This window comes from Platichthys flesus, chromosome 22 (genome assembly GCF_949316205.1).
Source record: "Platichthys flesus chromosome 22, fPlaFle2.1, whole genome shotgun sequence".
In the NCBI taxonomy this organism is placed as follows: Eukaryota; Metazoa; Chordata; class Actinopteri; order Pleuronectiformes; family Pleuronectidae; genus Platichthys; species Platichthys flesus.
The window spans coordinates 2,963,834-2,991,744 of record NC_084966.1 but is presented as its reverse complement, the minus strand read 5'-3'; the positions used below and the strand labels follow the sequence as shown (position 1 = coordinate 2,991,744).

The 27,911-nt window shown below is 46.3% G+C and overlaps 1 protein-coding gene across 4 annotated transcripts; it reads left to right on the top strand.

The window, feature by feature from the left end:
• Positions 1-1,594: 1,594 nt before the first annotated feature.
• Positions 1,595-27,907, top strand: LOC133933622 (bone morphogenetic protein receptor type-2-like). 4 transcript variants are annotated; one of them, XM_062380762.1, is made up of 13 exons: positions 1,595-2,485; positions 11,632-11,817; positions 12,759-12,938; positions 16,259-16,366; positions 16,551-16,642; positions 19,521-19,751; positions 21,930-22,044; positions 23,209-23,369; positions 23,511-23,658; positions 23,933-24,069; positions 24,205-24,377; positions 24,464-25,785; positions 25,949-27,907. In XM_062380762.1, exons 1-13 carry the CDS (start codon positions 2,395-2,397, stop codon positions 26,197-26,199), a joined length of 3,195 nt encoding a protein of 1,064 aa, XP_062236746.1. In that variant the 5' UTR covers positions 1,595-2,394; the 3' UTR covers positions 26,200-27,907. The 4 variants fall into 4 exon arrangements, with proteins under 4 accessions (XP_062236746.1, XP_062236745.1, XP_062236744.1 ...); XM_062380761.1 differs by having other exon boundaries at positions 25,946-27,907; XM_062380760.1 differs by having other exon boundaries at positions 23,933-24,075.
• The last annotated feature ends 4 nt before the right edge of the window (positions 27,908-27,911 follow it).

The window sequence follows — 27,911 nt, the reverse complement described above, 5'->3', positions numbered from 1 at the left end:
TGATGCTGGCCTCGGCTGACACGACGGGAGGAGGACCAGTGTGAAGCCGCCAGGGATGAGCAGGGACACTTCTGCAGGGCGCCTTCAGAGTAAAACACCCAGCCAGGGCTCCTTAAAGAGGGGGAGTTCACCCAAAACTGAGAATCCACTCATCATCACCTCACCACTGTGTCGATGTAGTGTGGGGGGTGAAATTGTTTGAGTCCACAAACACTTCTGGAAACTCAGGGGTAAACGGCGTTGCAGCCAAATCCAGTACAATTGAAGTAACTGAAGTAAAACAACAGAAATAATACAAACGCCTCCACACTGTTTCTGTGGTGCCATCCATGTGTCTGTAATCCCAGAGATTCAAATTCCACTGGAAACGAGGCCCCCAGATGATCAACTTTAAGTGTTCAAAGATTTAAACTCCAGGTCATGTGTTTACATCGTGCATCCAGGATCATGTAGAGATACAATGAGGAGGGTTTGAGTGATTTCGCATTTATTGATTCACTGTTAATAATCACGACGGAGCTAATAAACAGTGAGATCTTGCATAAGTATGATTACATTCATCATAAAGTCACAGTGAATTTCTGTCAGTCTATTCCTGCTTGCCTGTTTTTTTTCTGTCCAGATATTTTTTGTTTTATTCTAAGTGTAAATGGATCCATTTCCGGTTTTATCCGGGCAACTGATGGTAACTTGACGCTGTGACGTGTCTCGTGCTGATGCTGCAGTTGCTAGGGCGCGTGGAGCAGACGGCGCAGAGGAGAGGAAATGTCGCCCTCCTGTGTCCACTTTAGGGAATTACAGGGACTCTGCGGGGGCCAACATGGCAACAACAGAAGAATCTGAACTTATAAATATTCAGTGTTTATGTGAGTAATTTAAACAAGTACTTCTACTAATTAGTACTAGTCTGTCTTAATTAAATCCTTTAAAGATTCAAGATTTAAAGATCTCTAATGTCATTATTCTAATGTTATTCTGTGAGGCACTTTGTAACTGTGTAAGTGTGCAATTGCTATACAAATAAAGGTACTACTACTACTAATGACAATAATTATAATGATGATGATGATGATAATAGAAATATCTTTATTTACATAGCAGTTATAAAACAAATGTACAAATTGCTACTCAATTAAAAAACACACAACTCAAAATACAAGTAACATAAAAAGCAATAAAATACAGTCAGAAAAAAATAAATAAAAGAATAACCCACAACAGTACAAGCACGACTGACCATTACAACAATAACCACAGGAACTGGTTAAAATAAGAGATTTACTTCTATTATATCCCATGCTGCAGACATATGATGGTTAGATGGATGAATGGATGAAAGGGATATTGTCAGTACATTGTGTTATTTACTGAATACACACATTTCTTCTATCTTCACAAACACGTGGTACTGCTTCAGGCTCACTTCACTGCACGATCACAACTACATGGAGATTATCTGTTTCTTCCTGCGGGGTGTTGTGTGCACAGTCTGCGGCACGGTGGCGCTGTGACACTCCTGCAGACGGTGCAGCAGCGCCCCCCACCGCCCCCACCAACATCCCGCCACCCCCCCAGCAGCTCAGCAACCCGACACCGGAGACGAGCGGTCCAGACAAGCCTGGAAACGAGGCGTTCCCCGCCGCCCTGTCTGTCTGTCTGCCCCGCGGAGCTACGAGACCCAGCCGAGGACCCGTCGTCTCCTCCCTGGACTAATGCGCTCCATCCTCGGGGAACCAGCACAGCTCCTCACCGTAGTCGCGGTTCTCCTGTGAACCATTTCTCCTCTGGATCGTGAAATGTGATGGGACGCGACAAACTCACAGGCTAGCTATCCGGCTAACGCCGTTAGCTTCGGTAGCGGTCCTGCCCGAGCAAATTGGTTCAGGTTTAAATGGTGACTTCCTGTCTTTTCTGTGGAGGCATCGGGTCTGTTTAATGAAAGTGTGCAGCTGATAATGTTTCGTGTTTAGATAGATCCGCGGCGCGTCGGTTATTTCTGGGATATTCCGCCTCTTTGCCCAAGTTTCCCGGCTCCAGACGCTCGCCCCCGGTGGCTGCTAGCATGTTAGCACGCAGACATGGACGTTGCTCGCTGGATCGCTGTGAAAGGCAGATCCGAGAAACAAGTTAGCCGCTCGGTCAATCTCCCCGCTGGTCCCCGCCGGCTGCAGCGGGTAGCACGGCTGAGTTCACTTTAGTTCGGGTTAGTTAGTGCTAGTTAAACAAACCCGCTTGACCCGACGACAACAACAACGCAGCGGCGCCGTTTCCCCCTTTACACGCATCACTTCTCGATGCGCTGTTCCACGCGTGAAGGAGCAGATCACCGTACCGAGTTGAAAGCAAAGTGCTGACCGGAGGACAAGCGAGGAAACCCGGACTCTGTGCAGCCCGATGTCCGCTGTCATGGCTGCGGGCCGGATCACCATGAAATCACTCGCCAAATTCGGCTTCTGCCTGACGATTCTCCTGACCTCCGTGGCTGGTAAGTGGCTGATTAGTCAACTCGTTTATGCCAAATGGGTAAAATGTGCCTCTCATGAACTGTCCCGGTCTGTTCACGTAACCGCTCGTCCGTGCAACCTTTCTCCCCCCCCACCAGGTTCATTGGGTCTGGACCAGACACTAACGTGGTGTCCATCAATCCCACTCTTATCTGTCTCCTCCATCTCCTCGTCTGCAGGAGCTCATCACACACAGATAGAGCAGCGAGCCCCCCCACCCCCCCCTGGCTCCCTGTTTAATCACTCTGTGTACAAAGGCCTGGAAAAACACTGCCAAACATACCGCAGTTCCCGTCTGCCAAGTTGTGCCCCCTGCTCAAGACTCTGGGCTGAGGCCAGGCTTCTGGGAGACCTTGAGCGGGATAAGATAGTGGCAGGGCTGCACAGAGATGGAGGAGCGTTGCATGCTGGGAGGCAGGGGTGGAATGTGTGGGAAGACGGGGAAGGTATTTTACAAGATGGGTAATTTAGGTGATAGGAGTTCAACGTCAGGGCTCCGGTTTGGCAGCATGTGAGAGGAGAAGTGGTCGTGCACAGCTTGGTTTCCTCATCTGAGTGTGTGTGGGCGCGGAGGCCTGTGTCAACACATTATTCTTAATAATGTATAATCATTTCTGTGTTATTGTTGCAGGTCCCCTCCCTTACATTCATATCAGCATCCCACAAAGATAACTGTCTGAATACCCAGGGCTCATTACTGCACGCAGATAGTGCAGAGTGGCCGGGTCCTGATTTGCAAAAAACACTTTCCTTTTAGACAGTGTTTTTTTTTATATTCCCACTTTAATAAAACAACAACAAGTGAGGACTGTGATTGTCGATGTGGCCTTCCACAAGAGAGGGAGAGGAGAGGGAGGGGAGGAGAAGCACGAGAATGGAAGGTGATCGGAGGGAGTGGATCTCATGAAGTGCCTTCTGAAGAATTGAGCTTTCAGGCTGTCACGTATGAATCATTATAATCAGAGAAATGTAAAGATGTAACTTATCCACACGCTAGATTCCTCACTGCAGAAATACCATAGCCTGTGGATATGACATGCAAATGAGTCCAGAGTGGTTTAACGACTCGGTGACTGGCAGCGGATTGACACACTTGCTCAATAATCAGTCAGTACCAGGACGATTAATGGGTACTTAAATGCAAGCGTGCCATGTAAACATCCAATAAATCCAAATCGCAGTGCTTTGCAAAATTAATTCAGGCTGCCGTCAGACTTAGTTGGCGTAATGACTGTAAAGAGACAGGAGTCAAAGCACTCAGTCCACGCTGCCGCTCCATGAATGCAGAGCAGAGACACCCCACTGCCCGTTCCCTGGGATGAGACTGGTAATGATGATGAGGGGAAGCAGGCGGTCTAACAGCCGGCAGGAGCTTGTTAGTCGTCTCCCTGACCCTGCACCATTCCCTTTGCTTTCTCTCTCTCTCCCTCTCGGCTCCACGAACATCGCTACCATCCCATCATTCCCTCCCCTCGACTCGCCCATTACCACGGCTAACGTCCCTTTTGAATTATCATTCATTTTATTCCAACTGGTGCGTGTCTAACCTGTTTGCAGCCGAGCTTGGGTCATCGTTTCGCTCCCTGTCCCCTGTGACTAATCGGTGTGTGGGCGTATGCCTGCTGCTTCGAAGTCTGGAGAGGAAATGCTTCCAAACACGGCACAAGCCGGCACACACGCACACACACACACAGACAAACACTACCTGTAGTGTTATCACAGGTAGTCTTATATAGTGCCTTTCGTTTGGGGCTTTTATTTACCCCGAATCTTTATCAAGAAACCTGCATTAGTGTTTTCACGGTTGTCCCAGGTGAGCTGGAGGATTGGGGGTGTAAAGAGGATAAAGAATTATACCAAAGCATATAGAGGAATGCTCTTTTGTCCCAGACCCTGAAGCTGTGTCTCGTACGCCCCGTGCTGTGGCGTTGACAGTCCCACTGTTGGACAGCCGTGCCGTCTCCGTCCAGCCGCCCCGGGGAGTCTAGGAAGGGGGGGTCTCTTTGAGTTGTCAGCTCTGCGGTCACATCAGCGGCTCAACAAAAAGTGAAGTTATTGGCTCGAGATTACAAACTCGTGCTTGATGCCTTCGCGTTTGTTTGTCAGCGTAGATTGGAACCAACACAATTTGGTGCAGACTGCGGTCAGCCCCGGCATCTCATCATCTTCTACTGTCGAGGTTGGTTGAAGAGGACCAGGATCAATCAGAAAAACTTGAGAGCAGAGGAATTTTCGTTCGCTAGCGGGCAAATTGCAGCAGAGATGTTTCAAAAGCAAGGAAAACATCAGCTATAACAGTTAAGAGAGATATGTGTGTTTCCAGGTGTGAAATTGATCTTCTAACAACAAGGGGAGCAAAGCTAAATAGGTGCCTTACTCTTTTAATTGGACTATGAATCCCTTGATACATCATTTGGCCTATAAAATATCAGAAAATGAATGTCTTGTGAGTGTTTTCAGATAATAATGTGGCAGTTTTTTTCCGTGACCAACAATTGAAAAGACAGGTTGTATAGAAATAACATTTATACATCATCTGTATTATGTTAACATGTGTGTTAAACAAAGCCCAGTGGCCCACATTATAAACCATGCATAACCATTACCTTAAAGTTTGGTTGTTGCAAGTGCATCATGGTCTTTCTGGTCAAGCACCTTCCTGTTTGGAGGGAAACATAAGGTATTGTAAATGTGTGAAAGGTGTTAAATATAAAATTCTAAAATGATTTGTAAAACCAGGCAGGCGATCACTGCGTAAGAGTAGAAATGGGCGATGGGGAGACGTGTGCTCGGTATTTGCACAACGGGAGAAATACAATCTAAACTGTAAAGTAAGGAAGTAATTGGCAGGGCTGAAGGATGTAAAAGCACCTAACCGCTTTTGATTCAATAATATTTTCCATTCGGTGCACATTGTGAGATGTTTCATGAGATATCCATTATTCCACGAGAGGAGATGACACTGACTGCAGCTAGAAACAGGCCAGTGATTGGTGGAATGGAGGCGGTTGGGAGGCCATTTGGTCTCTAATACAGCCAGCCTTGTACTCTATTAGATGTGAAAAAATCAATGTCTGTTCCTCTCAGTACCTTGGTTGAGGTCTGAACGGAGGTAGAAGCGAAGCGAGGAGATACAATAGGACAGTGTTCAGTCGACCTTCTGGTTTGGCAAAAGGGAGAAATTAGGGGATGTTTTAGAAAACAAAAGGTGCAGCCTTGAGATGGTAACTCAGAGTGACAGCCTATGATTAACACCAAGTGTTCTCCTTGACAAGCACAGACAATAAGTCTAGAGTGTGCAATAAATGCTGCTCACAGTATGGACTGATCTGTTTTTGCTAGATAGTTATTCTTTCATTTTCATGGATATAAGTATGAATTAGCAGTATTTGTATCTTGTGTTGTAGCTGGGATGATCAATCTGTGACTATAGCTGCTCTATCTAATGTTTATGTCCACATCAGAATAAGATGCAGTTCTATGATTCATTTATTGTAAGAGACATCCCAGAACACAAGGGCAGCAGAAGCTTTTATTCTGGGTGTGATAAGTGTAGTCCTTCTGATTTTTCAGTTTATCCTTCTAAAGAACTTTTTAAACCTCTCACTTTCATAAAAGTTATACAAATACACTCAAGTATTATTGCCATTAGTGTATAATTAGATGTTTCTCAGGTTCATTTTAACACTTCGTTTGAAAAAAAATAACCCTGAGTAGTAGTTATTTCAAAATAAATACACAAGAGGAACAAACAATCCTGTCATGTTTGAATTGTGAAAACATACATAGGATAAGAGCCGTATACATTTGCAGTCTAAAGATCCACACGTCTGTGACTACTATTGATTTCAGGTCTGTTTTGACTGGTCCAAACTCTAAAACCTGATAATATTCCCTTTACTATAACCTAAGAATATAATGAGTCACAATTACGAGGCTGGAATTTTTTATATTTGAGTAGTTGCCATTTGTCTCTTCGTCTGCTTCCTGATAAATTGCTTTACTCATCCTAAAGAGAAGAGATCATAGTTTGTCATGACGTATCAACGCCGGCTCTCACAGAACAGGTGAAACACTATCATACCAGACAACCACAGGCCTCCAGTGGAGGGGGTGGGTGTGTAGTGTAAATCAGCCTGTCAAGCCAGTATGTAACCATCAAGGCTCCTCCGATATTCAACAAGGAAGTGATGTTGTTATAAACAAAGACTAAATTCAGACACGGCCTAAAACCAAACTTTTGCTTGTTCATAAATAATCTGAGATTACACCCCCTGTGGTGTGATAGCAAAAACCACTTTGGTCGCTATGTCATCTGTGTTTTCATCACATATTCAGGAAAGTTAAGGTACAGAGGAGGGAGGCGGCAGGGGTTTGGTGTAAATGCATCATGGTCAATAATGGTGGCCTCTAAGCTTTGAGGGCTGTATAAGCTGCAGGATTAGCATAACTGTACCAGACACAGACAGAATGGTGGTGTTTTTAGGGGGTGGGGTGGTGGGGTAAGGTTGGCAGACCCAGGGCAACAGATGGGATAGATTAAAGCCCACTTGTCCCCCCTCCCAATCTTTAAATTGAACCAGGGGACTTTGGAAATTGGGGGTGTCAGCAAATACCCTTGAATCCCATCCATCCCACCTCAGCAACAAGCAGGCACCCAGACAGCAGCAGGCACAATAAGGTACCTGCCTCTGAAGGCTGCCGGTGTGCAGCAGGTTGAGTGGACCCAAACCCAGACAGCAGCAGGCACAATAAGGTACCTGCCTCTGAAGGCTGCCGGTGTGCAGCAGGTTGAGTGGACCCAAACCCAGCCGCTGCACTGGGCTGGTCGTGACTCTTTGGAGTTGGTAAATGCTTCGGCCCCTAATCGGCACCAGGATCTCAGAGTGAGGGGCGTCCGAAAAAGAAACCAGCAGCACCCAGAGAGAAGCGGGTCTTTAATTAAAAGCCCTCATTTTTGATTAACACTACAGAGTGTCTTCATGGCAGTTTGACGGCAGTGGTTGTTGTTGCCCAAGCAAGAGAGCACAGCGTGTATACTACAGTGGCTGAGGACAGTCTGTACAGGCCTGCAGTGGAGATGAGGCGTGCACGGGTGCATCCAACACGTTTCAGCCTTTAGTCAAGAGCTGCTCCGCTTTTATTTTTCTCCCTCTCTCCCTCCCTCCCCCATCCACCCTCTGTTTCTGTCTCTACTCTTGGATGTGAACCCGGAACCAGTTGTGGGGAGAGGACAGGCGACACATCAGTGCACTGGGGGACTTCTAATCAGGACCCAGACCGCCGTGTGTTGCATCGCTCCCGTGGGCCTTGGCAGGAGGAAGGAGAGAGCCAGATTAGATCGCTGTTGTTTTTTAGCAGCGAGGCTGAGGGGAAGGAGGTAGTTTGAGGGGGCGGGAGGGTGCACTGAAGGCCAATTGGGGGGGGGGGGGGGGGGGGATTAGCAAATAACTGGGCCATGGGTAAACACTAAGCAGTGCCCGCCATCATCCAATGAACGGGCTCGGAACAAAAACTACTCTGAAGCCTTTTGATATGACTACCCCCCCTGCCTCTCTCTCCCTCTCTCTCCCTCATCTGCCTCACTCCACTGGCCTTGCCTGCATACTCTGACCCACAATCCAATACTGCAGTGGAAGCCAGGCTCACTCAGCGCGCTCTACAGAGCAGATCCAGGGACAGAGCCTGTCGTGGCCAATCAGAGATAAAAGGCAGGGATCCAACAACCAGTGTTGTGCAGAGCTGAAGACGCACAACGATGAAACCTGACAACAGGAGCACTCCTGTGGTTCAGACTGCAAATGAGTAGAGCCTGGTTCCCGGAGGTTTCAGCTCCATCCCATGCTGCACTCTTCTCCTTTCTGTTCAGTGTATTGAGCTGCTAAATCCAATAGATATGGCCTATCTTGGCAAAGAATCAGGAGGAAATGGGAATTAAAGAAGCTGCTGTGTGATCACTCTGGGCTATCCATTTATCTCATGCAGCCATGCCCGCACAATGAAACTATTACACTGTTGCACGTCAGTCAGTGTGTCATAATGTTATTTCAGTCAGACAGCCGGTCACGGGTTGAAGTCGGGCGGGGGGTGAAGGGTTAGGGGGATTGTAGACATGTTTCTTGGCACCGTGCTCAGCCTTAGGTGACACGAGCCTGAGTGGAGGATAAAGTTTGAAACTAAAAGCTTATAACCACAATGTTTGACTGATTTGAGTAGTGATTATAAACAGGGATTGGCTTTTGTGTCGTATTAATTCACCAAAAAATGAATTGAAATAACCTTTTCCTTTATGCCAATGAAAGGGGAAAGCAAAAAATTTGGGAATACAATCTCGAAATCAGTTTCTAGATAGAACAAACGGCCTTTATCTGCCTTTTTATTATTAAGGTTTTCATTTCACCCAGTTTAGTTCCACTGAAAATATTAATAATTGATGTTGTTGTATGGCGAAAGGAGATACTCTGCTCGATGGATCTATTCTCCCAATCCTGTCTATGGGTGTTGTCACTGGCTCTGCACTTCCTTCTATTGTTCCTTTATGTTCCTTCTGGACAACTCAAGTCCTCACTCCCCCCCGCTCCCCCTCCCCCCCCAAATCCCTGGGTTTGAATACTTAGAAAGGAAGCAAATTTGAACAAGACTATTGTTAAGGCTAGGGCCCTGCACATTGTTTGATTTGGCAGCGATTAAGTATTTAAAAAATGTGTTGAGTGTGACAGCCAAGGAAAGAGGAGGGTCCCTTTACTTGAAATTATAATAATGAAAGTTTTTTTTAGGCTTTTTGTTGGATGCTCTTCTCATATAATATTGTATCAAACAAGTACATGTTCAGTTTAGAAAGATGACAGATTCAGAATTGAGCTATTTGTGCGTTTGTATACTTTCTGGGTGGTATTTTACTTAATCACACAATTTCTGCCAACAGGGGTCTTTCAGTCAAAGGGATATTAAAAGACAGAGTTTGAAGATGTTGTTAAATAGAGTTGGATTCACCACCATTGTCCTCACTGCAGTCGTTCTCTCCTGCCCTGGTCTCCGCCTCTTCACAACAAATGGACCCTGTGATTAGATCCAATAAAACACTGAATAAAGCAGCGCTGGGAGAATCAATGCGTTGCACACAACTCTACAATGAAAGAATGTTTCACCCACTAGAAATGGTTTGAAAAGAAAAATCAATATAGTTAGCAGTCAATATTAATTGATTGACGTCACAGACTGTCACCGATTTACTCCAGATTTCAGTCTGTTATAGATTCGTCAGTGCAAATTTGATTTGTTTTTCAGTATTACCCGGAAAATCTGTACATCTCTGCACTGCTTTTTGACCAGATTTCCTTTTTAAACGCTCCATCAGCTGCCGAAGTTTAATCAGAGCAGATCTTCCCTCTGTATCCACGGAAAAAAGATTGATACGATATGAATGAAGTAGTTGTCATTATCGTGGTGCTCGTTTTGGGGAAAGTCTTGGTTCTCTCAGATCAGTTTTCTACATCTTCCAAGCTAAGATGGAAACACTAATGCTTCTTTTGTGTTTTTCATTTCATGGATGTAGTCGGGTTAGTACAAGTTTTTTGGAAAGAGTCTTGTTTTGATAGATCATGGGAATTATATTAGAATCTCTCCACACGTATGACGGCTGATACAGTTTAGCAAATGTATGTAAACCATTTGGTCACTTTAACCCAGAGCTTGTTAATGTGCTGAGAGAGAAAAAAGGCAGGCAAAGGATGATCTGCTCCACTGGGAATCTAACCGCTAACCCTGGCAGTGGAGTCGGTAGCTCATTGAAATTCAGTTCCCTCATCAAAATAAAATTCCACCACATAGTTAACCCTCGTCTACCACTCTGCATGTACGCTGCACGCCTCCCCGTGTGGGCAAAGTCAGAGGCCCAGCGCGGTGGGCAGAAAAAAGGCCCACGGGTCGAGGGCAGCCGCGGCCCACAGTGGACCGGGTGGATGGCTTCATCCGTAGATGGGAGCAGAGGAGGATCGCTGGCTCTGTGCCCGGCAGAGCTACCACTCCATCGCGTCACGCTCTGCCCACACAGACGAGCTTGACCTTGGGCAGAGCACAGCCGCGCTCGTATCCCCCCCCCCCCCCCCCCCCATCAGACTCTCCACCCTCAACCCCCTTCTCTTCCCGGATGGAGGAAAGGGAGGAGCTGAGAGTAAGGGAAACAAACTGGCACGTCATGTTTCCCTTATCTGAAATTACCAGCAACGCACATCATGTACTGTACACACACACACACACACACACACATACACACACACACACACACACACACACACACACACACACACACACACACACACACACACACACACACACAAACACACTGAAGTTGGCGTTAACTGTTTCTTCCTGGCACGGGTCTCTGCCTCTGCCTCAGACCATCAAACTGTCCATTTCACAACTGGCTTTTCTCTTTAGAACACAATTTGACATCCTCTGCTGTTCTCCCTGTAAACCCAACATGATAAACAAACTGACCCTGGGTTATGGATTATTTCAAGTCGTACAGAATGAGATGAGAGCTTGAACTTGTGAAGTTTTTATGACAGCCTTCTGTAGGTTTCATTGAGAGTAGTTTTGCACCATTAAGTCCACTTCTCCTCTGCATCTCTCTGTGTTGTGTCCTTCAGGCTACAGTTTAAATTGGTATTTGTATTGATTTGGTTTGTGAGAAGCAGCAGAGTTTGCAGGCAGTCGACTATTCTTCATGTGAGAATCCTTCCTGTGTAGACAGACACAGCATCCATCTGTTTTAACACAGTAGAAATCTACATGGATGTTTTTTGATCAAATTCTAATGTGTATGTCTGTATGCACTTGTGGTTGGTTATGTGACTTTAACATCAATGTCTGGCTGAAGAATCTCATCAAAAACTTGCATAATAAGGGTCGCTGTCTCTGTGGAATGAGAAAACAATCGATAGAGATGTGATGAAATGTGATGTGATCTATTCTTTCTTCTCTCCTGGCTGCTCATGCTGCTCAGAACCACAAACTCAAAAACTCTCCATTGCCTCTTGTCATTTACATTCCACACTTGATTCCTGTTTTTGCTGAAAATGACCTTTGACTCAGCTCCAACCCGTGTCTTGACTCTTCTTCACAGCGGCGCAGGGCGAGGAGAGGGAGTGTGCCTTCACAGACCAGCAGCAGCAGTTGGGGGTAGATCGAGTGGCGGGGGGCGAAGGTCGGGTCTCCCCGGAGAACACAACCATCCGATGTGCCAAGGGCGGCCACTGCTTTGGCTTGTGGGAGAAAAGTCCTCCAGGCGAAGTGCGGCTGGTCAAACAAGGTAATACGTTTTCACCCTGCTCTCTTTTTAGTTTTTAAACTTATGCCACATGTATAGTGTGTGTCATTAATCAAGTCCAGGAAACTTATAAGTGATGATTGCCCATTTGTTTCACGAGTTACAATGCCAAACATTTGATGGCTCCAGCTTCTCCGGAGCTGGAATTAGCTGCTCTTCCTCGTCTGATCCTTCCTGACACGGTCGGAATGATTCAATGAGAAAATCAGGTGCAGATAAAGTAGTTAGACCCAGTCGTTAGTTCAACTTTTAAAAACAAATATTCCTGCATGCAGCTCAACACCACGAATGGAAAATTGTTCCACGATTAAGATTTGAGTGCTTTGTAAGAATCCAAATGTCTGTAAGCTCACTTGTTTTCCTGTCGGGGATATACACACATGCTATAGTTTAACGGGAAGGATACACAAGTCCCTGGAGCTACAATAAATATCCTCTCCTGTTAACACACTCAGCAGCAGCAGCTCCTTCCAAAGAACACGGATAACACTGAGATGATATTAGACATATCACCGGTTTTTGATCACAACAAACCTTTGAGAGATTTGAGTAAATTTGCATATGAAAAATAGGGCAGTCAAAAATAGTCCTTCCCTTCGCTCCGGGGCTTTAATGTGGCACTGACGAATGTTTTAACAGCTTGACGTCATTTCAAAGAACCGAACAATTAAGCTGTGTTTGTAAAACTGGCCTCTTAGTTTCTGACAAAAGCGTCATTGGGATATTCTTAGAATTTGTGTTATTCTAATACTGACATTCAGCCAATTCCGACCAATCGTGAGTCAGCGGTGAATCATTCAAACTCCCCATTTTTTTATAGCATCAAATAACGAATCATTCAGCCGCTAAAATCTAAACATGAGAAGACACGTAACGGCACTGACCCCATCGTCACTCAACCTCTGCCCCCCCTCTGTCGTCAGGATGCTGGACCCACCTCGGGGACGACCAGGCCTGCCGCGATGACCGCTGTGTGGTGACCAACCTCCCCCCGCAGATCCAGAATGGGACATACCACTTCTGCTGCTGCGGGAGCGACATGTGCAACGTCAATTTCACCGAGGACTTCCCGATGCCCAGCCCCACCACTGCACAGCCCCTCTGTAAGCACAAGCTTTGGTTCATCTCTCATTATGTGACGTTAGATAGACGCTCATCTTGGAGTTTCACTCACCAAGATTTCTTCATGATCATGTTTTGCTCCTTTATGGTGATCATCTGACCTGCAGGCCAGATCTCATTCTACACCAGTGCTTTTACGGTTTAGATATTTAAAATGTATTTCTTGAGTATTCACAGTAAAAACTGATATTAACCCAAGAGGAACATTAGGATAATGAGAAGGTTGATTCCTTAGAGTGAAAATCTTTGTGGGCTAAGAAATGAATTTAGACTGCTATTATGATGGTATTATATTCTGCCTTTTCAGACCTAAATTGACTGAGATGTGTTTTCAGATTCTATTGAAGAGCCAGAGAGTAACTGCTATACAATCAGGGAGTTAAATGTTGAACAAGAGAGAGAATGGAAGACCTGCATGCCCCCAAGGTTGTGAACCACAAAGCTATTAGAAGGAAAGAATGAATGGATGTTGCACCTACGTACTGCCACTTTCTCACTCCTGCTCTTCCTCCTCCTCTTCCTCCCCCTCCTCTGCTTAATCATTCAGCCACAAGGCTTAAAACTGAGCCTCCTGATCACCGCCCGTTATAGACACCAACAACTGCAAGGATAAATTGGTTTGCATTCTCATACCGATTAGCTGATAACCTTTTCAGTGTCCTCACTCTGGTACAGAGTTGATCTTATAAAGGACAGTGAGGCTGGTTGATTGTCTTTGCTGCAGCGCCCCTCTGTTGTGTGTTTCAGGTTGATAGTGTGTTCTTAGGTGTGAAACAAGGCAAGCAGATGTATTGTTAATTGTTCCTTCCTCTTAAGGTTTAGCTGTGAATGAAAGCAATGTGTGTGGTGGTGGTGGGAGGAGGAGGAGGGAGAACAGCGGCGGCGGTTCCTCATCTCTCCTGCCTACACATAAACACAAACACACACTCTACCATGCATGTCGTCTCTCCGCATTCCATGGATTACGAGGCGTCTGCTGTATCTGCCTGTCTGCGGGCGTGTCGGTGACTGTTCCACTGAGCAGACGGGTGACCAGACCTAGGCAGCAGAAAGTTAGTCGAAAATAACCATTTGGGGTTAGAAGGAGAGTTGATTAATCAGTAAGAATCAAGTTTGAGTTTTTGTAACTCCAAATTATTTTTGTTGTTGTTTGTTTTTGCTTGAGTGTTAAGTCCTGATGGTGCCGGTATCATTAGAAGTCGGAGAAGGATTGAGTCACCTGGTTGGATTGATCTTCAGCCAAGAATCACAGATGACGACTTTTGACACTATAGTGAACAAAGAGAAATCACAATTAAATCACCCTGTGTGTGTCTTTGACGTCTAGAAACATGTTAGATGTATTTTCTTTCTCCCCCCTCAGAAGAATTTAAAAGACCATCTCTTGTTTTATACATAAAATCATAATCTAGATTGTCAAATAATGAGGATATTAAGAACTAGAATGGCCCTCGGTAGAGCCCATACCTCCAGATTGGATCCACCAAACTTCATGCCTCACTCTCTTGTTATGAAAATCGGCTGAGAAGTGATTGTGTAATGCTACAAACTAACACACTCACAGGCATATACATGGAAATACCCATGTTAGGTACACAGACAGTATCTTTACTAGTGCGATGATTGTAAACACCTTCCTCGTGTGTGTCCAGGCATGTCGGTGTGTGTTTGTCAGACGGCTTCCTGTACAAACCTCCTGTTGATTATGAACTCCACGACCTTGGCGTTTGAGGGGAGCCTCGTTGACCCCATGTGTGTGTCAGAGTGTGTGCGTGTGCATGCAGGCTCGTGCTTACATGTCAGTCAAAGCCAGCCTGAGGCGCTCGGAGCCATCCATTATTGATAACGCTGGTATCTCACGGCAGCACCAGCGTGTTGGCTGATGTAACGGATGCAGGAGAGCGTTTGTGCATGGATCTGTGCAGCTGCTCTGGACTTCTGCAGAATATAGAGTAGCAGTATACGAGAGGAGGTGTTGGTGTATTTATGGTGTGTGTCTCTCTAGAACAGCCCTATAGCTGATGCAGTCGCATTAATCACAAGTAGCAGACAGCTGGAACTGCAGCCACCCCAGCTAGCTGCTCCTATCTGCTCCTGCAGCCAGATTGATCCAACCAGCTCTCCTGTGTTCTCTCTTTTTGTTTCTCCCTCTTTGCTCTCTCCTTCGCTTCCCACACATTCTCCCTTTCTGTCTTCCTGCGCTGCTTTCCAGTCTGCCGGCCATGCTTCATGGTTGTTTGGCATAATTGATGTTTTTCTTTTCCCTTCATGCGGTTCACAGCATGCCTGTTCATCTGCAAACTCACATACTGGCATACCCAAGACGCTCCAATGTGCCTGCGCTGTCTACTACTATTGACCCGCTATCTGGGAAGGAAAAGAAATACAACCGACTGCACTTGCCGGTCGATTCAAAGTCTTCAGTCACATGCAGAAACTCTTTCAGAGGCAGATTCCGACCTAAATGGTTTATATGCTGAATAAATTGAGATCTGAAATGCAAATGTGTTTAAAAACACATGTAACACACAGTAACAACATGTGTAAATGGAGATAAAAAACCAACAGGCTCCTTATAAACAAACAAACATTCTATTTACATTCAAGGTTACTCACAAAACTGACTGTGTTGTTTCCCTGGGGTGCAGTAAACTGGTTGCATTATTATATTTTTTACTAAAAATCATGAATTTCCCAAAGCACAATACAAACAGAACAGGACCCCACAGACGCTAGCAATGAAATTCCAACAATGTGGGTGAGCCATTGGCCAAAAGGATTTTTTATAATAATCTGGGGAAGATGTTACTGAATCAGGAGAGACTGAATTCCACATTCTGGGACTGTTGATTATTCCAAGTTTGCCAGTTGTGTAATGGTGATAAACTTGCAGACGTAGTAAAGACGGAAGGCAAAGTGTTTTTGAAATAACAATATAAACTATAAAAACAAATGTCACATTCACTCATTCTCACACAGTTTAACAATCTCTTATCAGCGTCTTATAAATAATGTTTCTACCGAACTTTAATCCTATAGCGTCCCCGTTTCAATAGGAACTTCCAGACTTCCAGTGACACAAGGGTGTTTATCACATGTGGTGTTTTTCGCATGTGGTGTTTACAGGTGTACCTAATGAACTGGGAACTTGGGCGTATGGATGTGAGCTGTGGAACACAGTGTTCCTCTGGCTCCTGATCACTAATCAAAGTCCAGCGCACGGATTCAGACATTTGAGGCTCCTCTGTAAAGGTCCCACTTTGATTTGTGTTTTGTTTCTGATGTCCCCCCCCCCCCATAGACCCCAGCACACTGCGCTACGAAGAGACGGTAATTATCGCCCTGGCAACAGTCTCCGTGATGGCTGTGGTTGCTGTAGCAGCCTTCTTTGGTTACCGCATGATGCACGGTGAGTTGCCATGGTGCCACGCTGTGAGGAAGAGCACACATTCATTATTCAAGGCTGTTTAAATGTTTTTCGGCAGAATTATAATTAATTCAACGAATGGAATCAGTGCTGATCTTTTGTTTGAATGTATCTTTCGAGAGTTGCTTTACCTTGAATGCTGAACGGTTTGTATCTATGTTAACAGGAGGTGGTAAGCAAGGTCTGCACAACCTGAATATGATGGAGGCTGCTGGCTCCGAGAGTTCTCTGGACCTAGACAATCTCAAGCTACTGGAGGTCAGTGTCCACACTGGTCTGTCTTTCTCCTTTTCTTTCTCCAGCTTGAAATATATTTTTTATCTTTGTGCTCAACAGTCCTCTGTTAATCAACTGACTCATTTTGTCTTCTGGCCGAGGAAAAAGACAAATAAAGCCCCATTCCCGCCGGTCTAAGAACTAACACTACCATCTGCCTTTTGTCTGCAATGGGAATGGGTAGAGTTGGCTTTAACTCCAGGGTCAAATGACTCTGCAGTAAACGCAGGTTGTTTTCTTTTGCTCCGGCTTCGATCGGCAGTGATGGAAACGCTAATTCCTTCTTTATTTTGGGAGTCTAGACGCTGCACTTACTTTGCAATGGAGCTTTTTTTAGCAGTACATTACTGCTTGTGAGTGGTACAAGTACTGATGTACATTAAGTTATGTGAAAATGGCTTTAAGTCATCCAAAAAGTAATGCCCAGGGCTGATCACATCTTTTATTCCTCGAAATCCTGTGGACTCTCCTGCTATTAGCACATGATAGCTCGTATCATCGGTGCAGGCTTGTCATGTTCTCACTGGCTGCAGCATCTCCACACACATTGAGTGTAGTGTGTCATGGAGGGATACAGGAGTTACACACAGAAAGGAGAAACCAAAGGCACACAGGCAGAGAACTCACCCAAAATACATCAGGGTCTAAGGTTACGTTTGTCGTTTTCAATGTGACTTTATCCCCCGACCGAGCAGGACGCATTAAGTGACAGATCCGGGCGCACCGAAATAGGAATTTGCTTACCCTGATACAGGATCCTGACAACCCGATATGGAAGTGGTGGAGCTCAAGTTGTGATGGGAAGTCAATTGAGTGGGGAAGATATTCAGACACAATGACAGTGAAAGGAGGGATTCAGAGACAAACAGGAGAAATAAACGCTGCCGCAGGAGATTGAACTTTTCTACAACAAAAAGTTTCTTTCAGTTATTACAGATCAAACTGTCCTCTACAAGGTGATATATTTTCTGCAGTTGAAAGACTCAAATCAATAAAAGCTTATACAAGTTAATTCATTAGAAGAAGAATGTGTGGTATTTTTCAATCTAGGTCTTATTCTTCTAACAGTGTCCATGTGGACTATAAGTCAAGCTTTGCACTCGACACGTCTGTGGGAGAGATTTGTGAAATGCAGCAGTGGCAACTCAATCTGTGTTAGGACAAAGTGTGAGACTCTAAACTTAACACATTTTTTGTGAAATATAAAGAGATGCAAATGGCTTCTTTAGAAATGTGCATAAGAACGGCCTGTAGAGACTTTTTGCAGCCACTTCAGACTCAGATTAATCTTGCCCTCTTTCGCTTGTAGGTGACCTCGAGTTCTGCAATATCTTGAGTTTGTTTTGCACACACAGCGAGTTTGAAATCTACCCTCTGATCTTCAGTGATATTCACTTGGCCTTGTGAGGGCTGATCCAAAAGCTTCAGCTTGTTGTTAATGGTGGATGTTGATACACCCCCCCCCCCCCCCATCTACAATGTACGAATACAGACGAAATCCGATCTCCATCTATTAATGCAACAATATTCTCACAATGTGATTGCTGCCCTAATGCAGATCGAAGAGGAAAACATCGCAACTCTGGCAAAGAATAGAACCTTTATTTGGTGTCGAGGCAGTATGTCCACTCATACACGTTGATATTACACAGCATGACACATTTTATTAGAGCCATCTCGCACATCGTGACATTCAAACTTACAGGCCTGTCGCGCCGTTTAGAGGGTTCTAAATCGAGGGCAACACATGGTCTGACACGAGGAAATGATTTCAAGGATTTATGGGCAACGGAAGGTTTTAAGGGCAGCGCTTGCCCGGATATTGTTTTTCCCAAATCTCCAAAATGAACACATTTATACCACCTCATCTTTTTGCTCGACGTACGTTCTCTACCGGGGATCAGAGATCTGTGCTTTCAGTTACACAACAGAAACATTTCAGACAACATCAGAAGTAAACACTGTGTTGTCTTATCTGTCACATGCAAGTTTTCAAGTCCCTGCAAGTTTCTTTTCATCCTCAAACAAGGCGAGGACAGTGACAGGAAGGCAGGAAAGAGCCGAAGAGCTGTGGTATGCTTTCAAAAAAAGGGCTGGTGTGAATATTAGCTACACATCTGACATGTGAATGGCTTTGTTTGATGTGTTCTACGTGAGACACTGCCTGACTCTAAAAACAAGGAGTCTGCTGCGCATCCTGACGAGACAGAGCGACACTGACCCTAATGATCCAGCTACAGAGAAGACAGAGAGAGTAATTCCCCCTCGGGCAGGACTTGTATTCAGAACGGCGTCCTTGTGCCTTATCGAATGCAGGCGCACGTTCTTTCACATCAAGCTGGTTGCAGCGGGACGTGGGGGGAGGGGCGGTGCCAGCGAGACCTCCTCGCAGACAAAACAGCCGTCCGCTCCTTTCACAGTGTGTTTTACAGCCAGGCGCGCGGGCGCAAGTCACAGGGATTCAAACCCGCTCCTGGATTCATGTCTTGCTCCCTTGCAGACGACTTTTCAAGCAGAATGTTTTGACCCTAATGTCACGCTGTGCTCGGCTGATTCAGGACACTAATTGAATGATTTGGAACTGACTTAATGCCATTTGAACTGTTTAACCCTGCTGGTTGCCTGCTGTTTGTAATTTAGTTTATTCCCTCACTCCCCTCTGCCGGATCGTTTCTCTTTATTTATGTTTGTACCACTCCTTCTTTTGCTTCTTGTAATCTGTGAAGCAATCTGTCTGTGTACAAGAAGCTCGAAGGAACAGAATTATTACTTTATTATGGATGTTTTGATTAGACAATCAAGTGCAGAAGGAAGGGTGTTAATAGTCTCCTCCCCCTCCCCCCCACGACTGTTGTTTCAGCTGATTGGCCGTGGCAGGTACGGGACAGTTTACTGTGGCGCGCTGGACGAACGGCCGGTCGCCGTGAAGGTGTTCACCGCGGCCAACCGTCAGAACTTCCTGAACGAATGCTCCATCTATCGGCTGCCGCTACTGGAGCACGACAACATCGCTCGGTTTGTGGCCGCAGACGAGCGCACCGGCCTAGAAGGACGCACCGAATACCTGCTGGTCATGGACTACTACCCACATGTGAGTACTCAGGCTGTATGGAGGTTTAAATGTGTGTGTGTGAGTGTGTGTTCAACGTAGACCAATCCCTTCTCTCTCTCTCCCTCTCATTTGGTTTTAGCTGTTCTAATCCTTAAGGTTTCAGGCCCTGTAGAGTTGATGAGGTTATCCTTGGTTATTCTCCCTTCATGTCCGAGCAGCCTGGGTGCCACAGCATCCCCTCGCTCCACTGCAGGACACAGTGACGATAATCAGTTGCCGGAACTCTTTTCTTACTTGTTCCTGCGATATTTCAAACTTCTTAACAAAAGAAATGGCCACGGTGCCGTGTCGTCTCATGACTGATTACCATCGGTGTCTGATGCGTCAGTAGGGAAATGCTGCGTCAGCGTTATCACTAATCGAATCAGCTCTGATGCTGCTGCAGGAGAACGAGCAGTGATCTCTGAGTTTACATGGCACACTGTCTGTTAAGTGTATATTTTAAATGTACTGTCAGTGCAGCAACCATTGCAATGAGGCAGAGATATCAGTTTTATTAAATATTAGGTCTGAAACCATTTGATTTCTCAGCGTATCGGCTAGAAAATGTCAGAATCCTCTGAAAAATGTCCTCCATAAATCTCCCAGAGCCAAAGATGACATCTCGTTTGATCAACAGCCCAAAGAAAATTCATTTACAACAATATAAAAGAAAAAACTGTTCACATTTATCATGGGTGTTATATAACTGTCTAAATAAATTATCCAAATGAATTGCAACTTGTCGTAACAATTGATCAAATGCCATTTCTCCACTGAGGAGCTACACGTCACCTCTTTCCTGCTCCTGCAGTTTACAGACCTGAAAAAAAAGCAAAGGCAGACAGAGCAGAATCATCATAAATAACAAGTTTAATCATCTCAGCTTTTTCCAACAATAAAGAAAATTGCAGCTGAAAGAAAATGTTAACAGTGACAATGGAGGAACTCTTCAATATTAAAATGGCTGTACCTCAGAACTGAATCTGTTTGCTTTCCAAGCCTTCAGCCTCATAATTACCCGGCCAGCCCATGAAAGGAGCCTATTATGTGTCCTAACCATTACTCTAATACACATTGTCATGGGAACGCAGTGCAAGCCAGGCCAGGGGACTGGGACACATAATGCATTCAAGTAAATGACGATATAATTTATTTAAAACGACCAGATCTAATGTGATTTTCTTTAGTAGCGGATCCGCGAATTGCCTTGTGATTGTTTCTGAGGATAAACAGTAAGTGTATGCACTTGTATCTGTATACCTTTGGTTAGTTTGTGTGTCAGGGCCCAGTCAATAATCCTGGCTGATGGAGGTAACTGAGCAAGTAAATAATTTAGGAGCGGTAGGATTTCTGCTAAACATTTCTGCAAACTTGTTGATGCTACTCCGGGGTTTGAAATGAGCATCACAACACAGGTTGTTGTTTTTCCACTCAGACATCAACAGGAAAGTGAGAGATTTGTCCTGAAGTTGGTGTCACATATTTTGTGAACTGAGCAGCAATTTTCTCATCCTCCCATTCTCGTCTGACAATATAACCGTGTTTGGCCGCTCCCCAAAATTCTTGTTCGGTTGGACGTCTGCACACAGCTCGCCCTCCCAGCGGCCGCCCGTCAGCTGACTGAGTTACTGCAGCCAGTTGATTCCTCTTCAACTCACATTCTTCTCACTATAATTATTTTCTCCCACAGTTGATGTTTCTCAAAATGTGTTTTTTGTGTAAGCTCATGATATGGGACAGATGACAAATCCAGGTAGTCCTGATGTTACCAACCCTCTCTGCACTGCACCTTTAATCATCAGTTAAATCTTGACCTCATATGACATCATCAACATCTCTGTGACAAGTTCTCACGCCATCATTTCACATTTAATGTTGCTCTCCTGCAAAAGCATCACAACTCAGGGCAGGTCCAAGATCTTCACTGGCAGTGAAATATTATCTAAGTCAGCTTTCTTGTAGATCTCGGCCCCCTCCTCTGGGGTCAGTCAGTGGCGACTGACCTGCTGTGCACTTAGGGCTTAGTTAGTCTTTAATAAGTTCAACCAATTTTCCCTTTATAAGTGTGACTTGATGCAGAGCGTTGTTGCTGCTGACTGAGTTATTCCATATTCTTGTGCGTCTCCTCTGCCCCTCTCTCTTATCGCTCATCTCCTTCCTCCATGTCTTCCTCAGGGCTCACTGAATCGCTACCTGAGCACCCAGACCAGCGACTGGATCAGCAGCTGCCGGCTCGCTCACTCCGTCACCCGTGGCCTAGCGTACCTGCACACGGAGCTCTTCAAAGGAGGTGAGCTGGAGGCATATGAACCCCTGCAGGCGCCACAGAAACAAAAAGCTGAAGAATTAAACGTTTTTTGTGTCTTTAGCTCAGTCAGCTGAGATTGTTTGGAGAGGCTTTAAATTGTGTGTGATTGTATTATTCCCCCTAGCCCGTCTCACTGCCTCACTGAGCCTTCTTACGAGCTGCACACTGCAGCTCCACGTGGGTCTGTTTGGCTTGGAGCACCTCGCATCCCTGCATTACGACAAACACACACTCGCACACACTGCTTCCACGCCCAGCCATGAGTATTTATAGACTGGCCTCAAGCTAGGCCCAGAGAGAGTGAAAAACGGAGAGAGGGACCAAGTCGGGGGAAGGAAGGGCGAGATAGGGATTCAGATCGCATGTGAATTTTCCTGCGGCTCTGTGAAACGCATCTTCGGACGGAGAAGTGACAACTGAAGCAAACCTCCACTGTTGGTTTTCTTTTCACTTCACCAAAGCTCAGGCTCAGCTCTCCCACGCGGCCCTGCTCCTGCTTTCCCTTCATCAGGACAGATACACATCAAACAGGCTCAGAACAATGTAAAACATAGCCTGCTGAAGGAATAGTATACAAGCGTGTCCATTAAAAGCACGGGTCTCCATCTCCCAACTTCCTCCCCTGCAAGTTTAAAGAGAGGGGCGGCGTGTAGAAGTGACGGAGGAGAAAGAGAGGGGGCTGGTGTTTGTTCGCCCTGCGTGTCGCTGCTAACAGCAGAATCTCTCGGGCTTTGGTACAGCCGCCATCCTCCCCCACTCTTCCTGCACATCAGTGGCAGAAAACTGTGGCGACTGCTTCAACTTCCAAACGCCCTCACCCACTGCACCCTCTGCTGGACGATAAAATACTGCAGACGGAGGCCACAGTGATATGGTCTTAATCCCATTGTTACAGATTAGATTAGTGGGTTTAGAGTGTCTGTTGACAATTCAGCTTGTTGTGGTGAACAATGAGTAATGAGAGAGAATGGAAAACAATATGAGGATTTTCTTGATGTTCGTTAGCAAACACCACAACATGGCCTTGATGGGAATGTCTTGTAGTGATGTACGGGCTTAAATGTTTAATTTATGGTAGATTAGCCCACTTGTTGTCTCCTGCGTCTTCTCCTGATCATTCTATCTTCTCCTTCTTCATCCATTAAGACTTGTACAAGCCAGCGGTGTCCCACAGGGACCTGAACAGCCGGAATATTCTGGTGAAAATGGACGGCACCTGCGTCATCATCGATTTCGGCCTGTCCATGAAGCTGACTGGAAACAGGCCAGCCCGTCACGGAGAGGAGGAAAGCACTGCTATAAGTGAGGTGAGGGTACCACACTGTTATGTTGTTATCACAGAGAACACTGTATGTCATCTGGTCCTCACCAAAGCAAGACACCGCAGGAGGACATCTTGTTTTGGGTTTGCAGTGTCTAACACCTCCTGTTATTCTGCATGGCACCAGGTCGGGACAATCCGCTACATGGCTCCCGAGGTGCTGGAGGGAGCGGTGAACCTGAGGGACTGTGAGTCGGCTCTGAAGCAGGTGGATATGTACGCCCTGGGCCTGGTCTACTGGGAGACCTTCATGAGATGCACTGACCTTTTCCCCGGTGAGAATGACAGACCCAAGCTGTTCTGAGTAGATTTTGTTGCCTGTAACACACATGCATCACATTTTTACGACCATCATTATCACAAACAACACAAGACTGAGCGTCTCCCACGCCATGTACAGCGGACTGCAAATCACAGGCTTTCAGCAGACAGAAGCTTTTGTTTATTGAGAATAAAAATGCACATTCAGAAACAAAAAATCTATATTTCTGCTGCATGGAAAGATATCTAAGACAAATCCTTCCTCTCCCCATCCTGTCCTGCCTCCAGGAGAGTCTGTGCCAGAGTACCAGATGGCTTTTCAGGCAGAGGCAGGGAACCACCCAACGTTTGAGGACATGCAGGTCCTGGTATCCAGGGAGAAGCAACGGCCCAAATTCCCTGAGGCCTGGAAAGAAAACAGTTTGGTAAATGTGTGTGAGAGAGAGAGAAAGAGGAGTTAAAGATAACAGTCAGCTGATTGTGAAGTTTGAAGCCCTGTAGATTAGCACAGAGGCTCATTTCTCACCAGACTTGTCCTTTAACACTGCGTCTCCCTTCAGGCCGTCCGCTCCCTGAAGGAGACGATGGAGGACTGTTGGGACCAGGACGCCGAGGCCCGCCTCACCGCGCAGTGTGCCGAGGAACGACTGGCAGAGCTGCTCCTCATATGGGACCGCTCCAAGTCTGTGAGCCCCACACTCAACCCCATGTCCACCACTCTACACAATGAGAGGTAAACACACACCTGCTCGTGCTGTGACGCTACGTTCAGCATTCCAAGGTTTTATGTTTCTGATGTTTTTTTGGTTTGTTTTTCAGAAATCGTATGACGCCAAAGTCCGGCCCGTACACAGACCACCCATCCACCTACATCGAAGAGAATGAGGGTGTGGCCAAGAACACGCAGACCGACACCACTGGCTCTTTGAGTGGCCGAGCCGTGGCCGGGACCGGGGAGAGAAACAGGAACTCCATCAATCAGGAGCGCCAGCAGCAAGCCAACGCCCGTCTGCCCAGCCCAGAGGGCAGCAGCACCAGCATGGGTCTGAGAGGAAGCCCCTCAGCCTCCACAACCACCACCACCACAATCTCTGAGACCGAGGGACCGGCAGGGGTCCCTTCAGTCCCTGTCTGCCTCCACCTGACACAGGAAGACCTGGAAACCACCAAGCTCGACCCGAAAGAGGTGGATAAGAATCTGAAGGAGAGCTCGGACGAGAATCTGATGGAGCACTCGCAGAAGCAGTTCTGCTCACCGGACCCACTGAGCCCCGGGAGCTCCAGCCTTCTTTATCCTCTCATCAAGATGGCGACTGAAGCCTCGGGCCCGTCAGACACTGCTGCCCCCATGCCCACCACCATCTTCCCCCTGCCTAAACAGCAGAACCTGCCCAAGAGGCCGTCCAGCCTGCCCCTGCGCACCAAGCCCACGAAGAAGGAGTCGTCATCATCTTCTCTCAGGTTCAAGTTTGGACGCTCCGGGAAGTCCAACCTGCGGCAGGTGGAGGGAGCAAAGATGAACATTGGTGCAGTAACAGGCACAAACACGACTGTGGAGGCTCATCGGGGCCCAGGCACAAACAACATACCCGCTCTACGAGACACGCATGTCAACGGTAGCGTTAACGGCACGGCCAATGGTCATGCCAGCTCGTCCATGGCTGCAGGCGGAGCGACCGGTTTTGGAGGATCCGGTGTAACTCAGAACGGCTCCGGAGCCCTGAGGTCGGAAGACAGCCGCCTGAGCCTCGGCATCATCACAGCCAGCCCCGACGAACACGAGCCACTTCTGAGCCGAGAGCGAGAGCAGCCAGATCTGAGAGAGGCGTCCTTGAGCGTCGCCGCCCTCCGCTCTGCGCGGCCCAACACCAACAACAACAACAGCAACACCGGCCAGGGCCAGGGGGAAGGGGAGAGTGGAGGAGAGAGCGATGGAGGGGAGGAGGGTGGGAGCGGAGAAGGAGGAAGCAGGGAAACCACCGGGCCCCAAGGAGAAAGCTTGGGCTCTGGGCCTGTCGCTGTGGAGGAAGCACCTGTCATCATGAGAGGGGAGGCCCTGCTCAGGCAGCCCAGAGCCCGCAGGCCTGAGAGACCCAACTCCCTGGACCTGTCCTTCACAACACAGGACCTGGCCTCACTAGGTGACTCCACACACCCACACCTCCAGACCTCAGCACATGTCTAATAGCAGCTCAGGACACTTATCTGCTCCTCACATGACTGGTATCACTTTATGTTTCATGTACCCTGGTGTGAAACGTGGGCCCAGGTCACTGATCTCTGTTCCTTCCTGTTTTCCAGAAGCAGGCTTGTTACAGCCAGACGGAGCCTTGGGCACAGGCGATAAGATTAAGAAGCGCGTCAAAACACCTTATTCTCTGAAGAAGTGGCGGCCCACCACGTGGGTCATCTCCACAGACACCAGGGGGCCGGAGGTCAACAACAACGGCTCCGCCCACGGTCAAGGCCACAGTCAGAACCGGCCCAAGTCCAGCTCGGCTATCTACCTGCGGGGGGGGAGCTTGGCCAGCGAGCCCAGCGACACGCACGTGTGAACTCGGACCCTCTGACAATACTGAAAGAAAAAAAAGAACAAACAGAGCGTTTTGGTTTCTCTCTGTCGAGCCGCGGGCTCTGAATCAGCAAGAGGAAGCTATGGAGTGTGAAGAGTCGAGTCTGATCGTGTACAGTAATTAGGTTTGTCTCGCTCCTGTGTGTCTTTCTAATGATGGCATTGCTTTCAATGGTTCCAGCTATGCAGCGTTCTCATCCGCTTCTGTTCCTGCGTTTTGATTAATCTCCATCTTTGTCGGTTTGTGTCATGTTTCGTCCTCATGAGCATAGCAACGTTTTGAACGGATTTTCTTTCCCTCTTTCTCTCTATGTGCACTTTGAACCGATTCAAATCAGTGTTTAGAAATCCTGTCTGTTGCGACCACACCACGAAGTGGTCTTTAAACTTAAAAAAGGCGATGACAAACAATCAACCCGTTGAGCGCTCTCTCTTTATCTCTCGTACTTTTGCTGTAACGAGAGTGGGCTCAGTAAATGAGTGACGGTCTTAAAAGACAGAACACACTACTTTAACTTTTTTTAATTTTAATTTCCTTGATATGTATGCAATACCAATTTTTGTCCTTTTTGACTGTCTCCATTTGTTTTGTATCATAATTTTTACTTGTGCAATAGGATGTAGCTTTTAGATGCTTTCAATGTTTTATTGCTTCCATTACTTTGGTTTTATCCCGTGGTTATTTTAATATGTTTAATCTCTGTCGCACTTATGAATAGTCACAATCGTTTATTTGCAAACAATCCACCAGACACTATCCCCCCCCTCACTCGAGAGGAGAAAATGGACGACAATCCTCCTCTTTCTCCGGACTCTCCTTAGGGGGCACAAACACTAACAAGCGATCCCAGCAGAGTGGAAAGTGTTTTTTTTCTTTCTTTTCTCGTGGAACTTCTCTGCTTGCACAATTTCATCAGGAATAGCTCAAACTCCGGGGTCTTTTTGAAACACTACAATCATTCAAATCAAATTCACTGAGGGATCTGTTACAGTGGCTGAGTCGGTCGCTGCACCACTATCACCTGACCTCATTGTGTGACTGCTGTGTGTGACACAAAAGACCAGAAACACTAGAAGGTCCAGATTCTGCTCTTTGAACTCTGTTGGAAATCAGAAACTAGTCTCTATATATAAATATATAGAAACTAGTCCACATATATATAAAGACTAGTTTCTGATTTCCAATAAAGTTCAAAGATATATATATATATATAAATATATATATATATATATAAAAAGAAGAAAAATAAACCAAACCCCTTCCGAAGCATGCTGGATGTTATTTCTGCTTCTCGTCGTCTTCATCCTGTTCATGTTTGAATGACTGATTTCAATGAGCGCGTGAATGTGCACGTGTTGTGTTTCCCACCATCAGCAGGCGTTCGACCGTCGGGGCCGCTCTCGCTGTACAGACGAGCTGAAACGTTCTCGTTCCCTCTGTGTTTTCAGCAGCTGCTTCAGGGCATATTGAAAAGATCTCATTTATGTTTTTGTAACCTGTAATTTGTATGAAAAAACAATCATATATGTGTATTACATTGATATTTGCATCATTTTTATGGAATGATGTTGTGCATTCAGTGGACATGGCCTTTGATTCCATTGCTATGCGTATGCTCGGTACAGTTCCTGTAAACATTTTCAAGTCAATATGGAAGAAAAAAAATCTCAATAAATGTATGAAAAAAGTCTTTG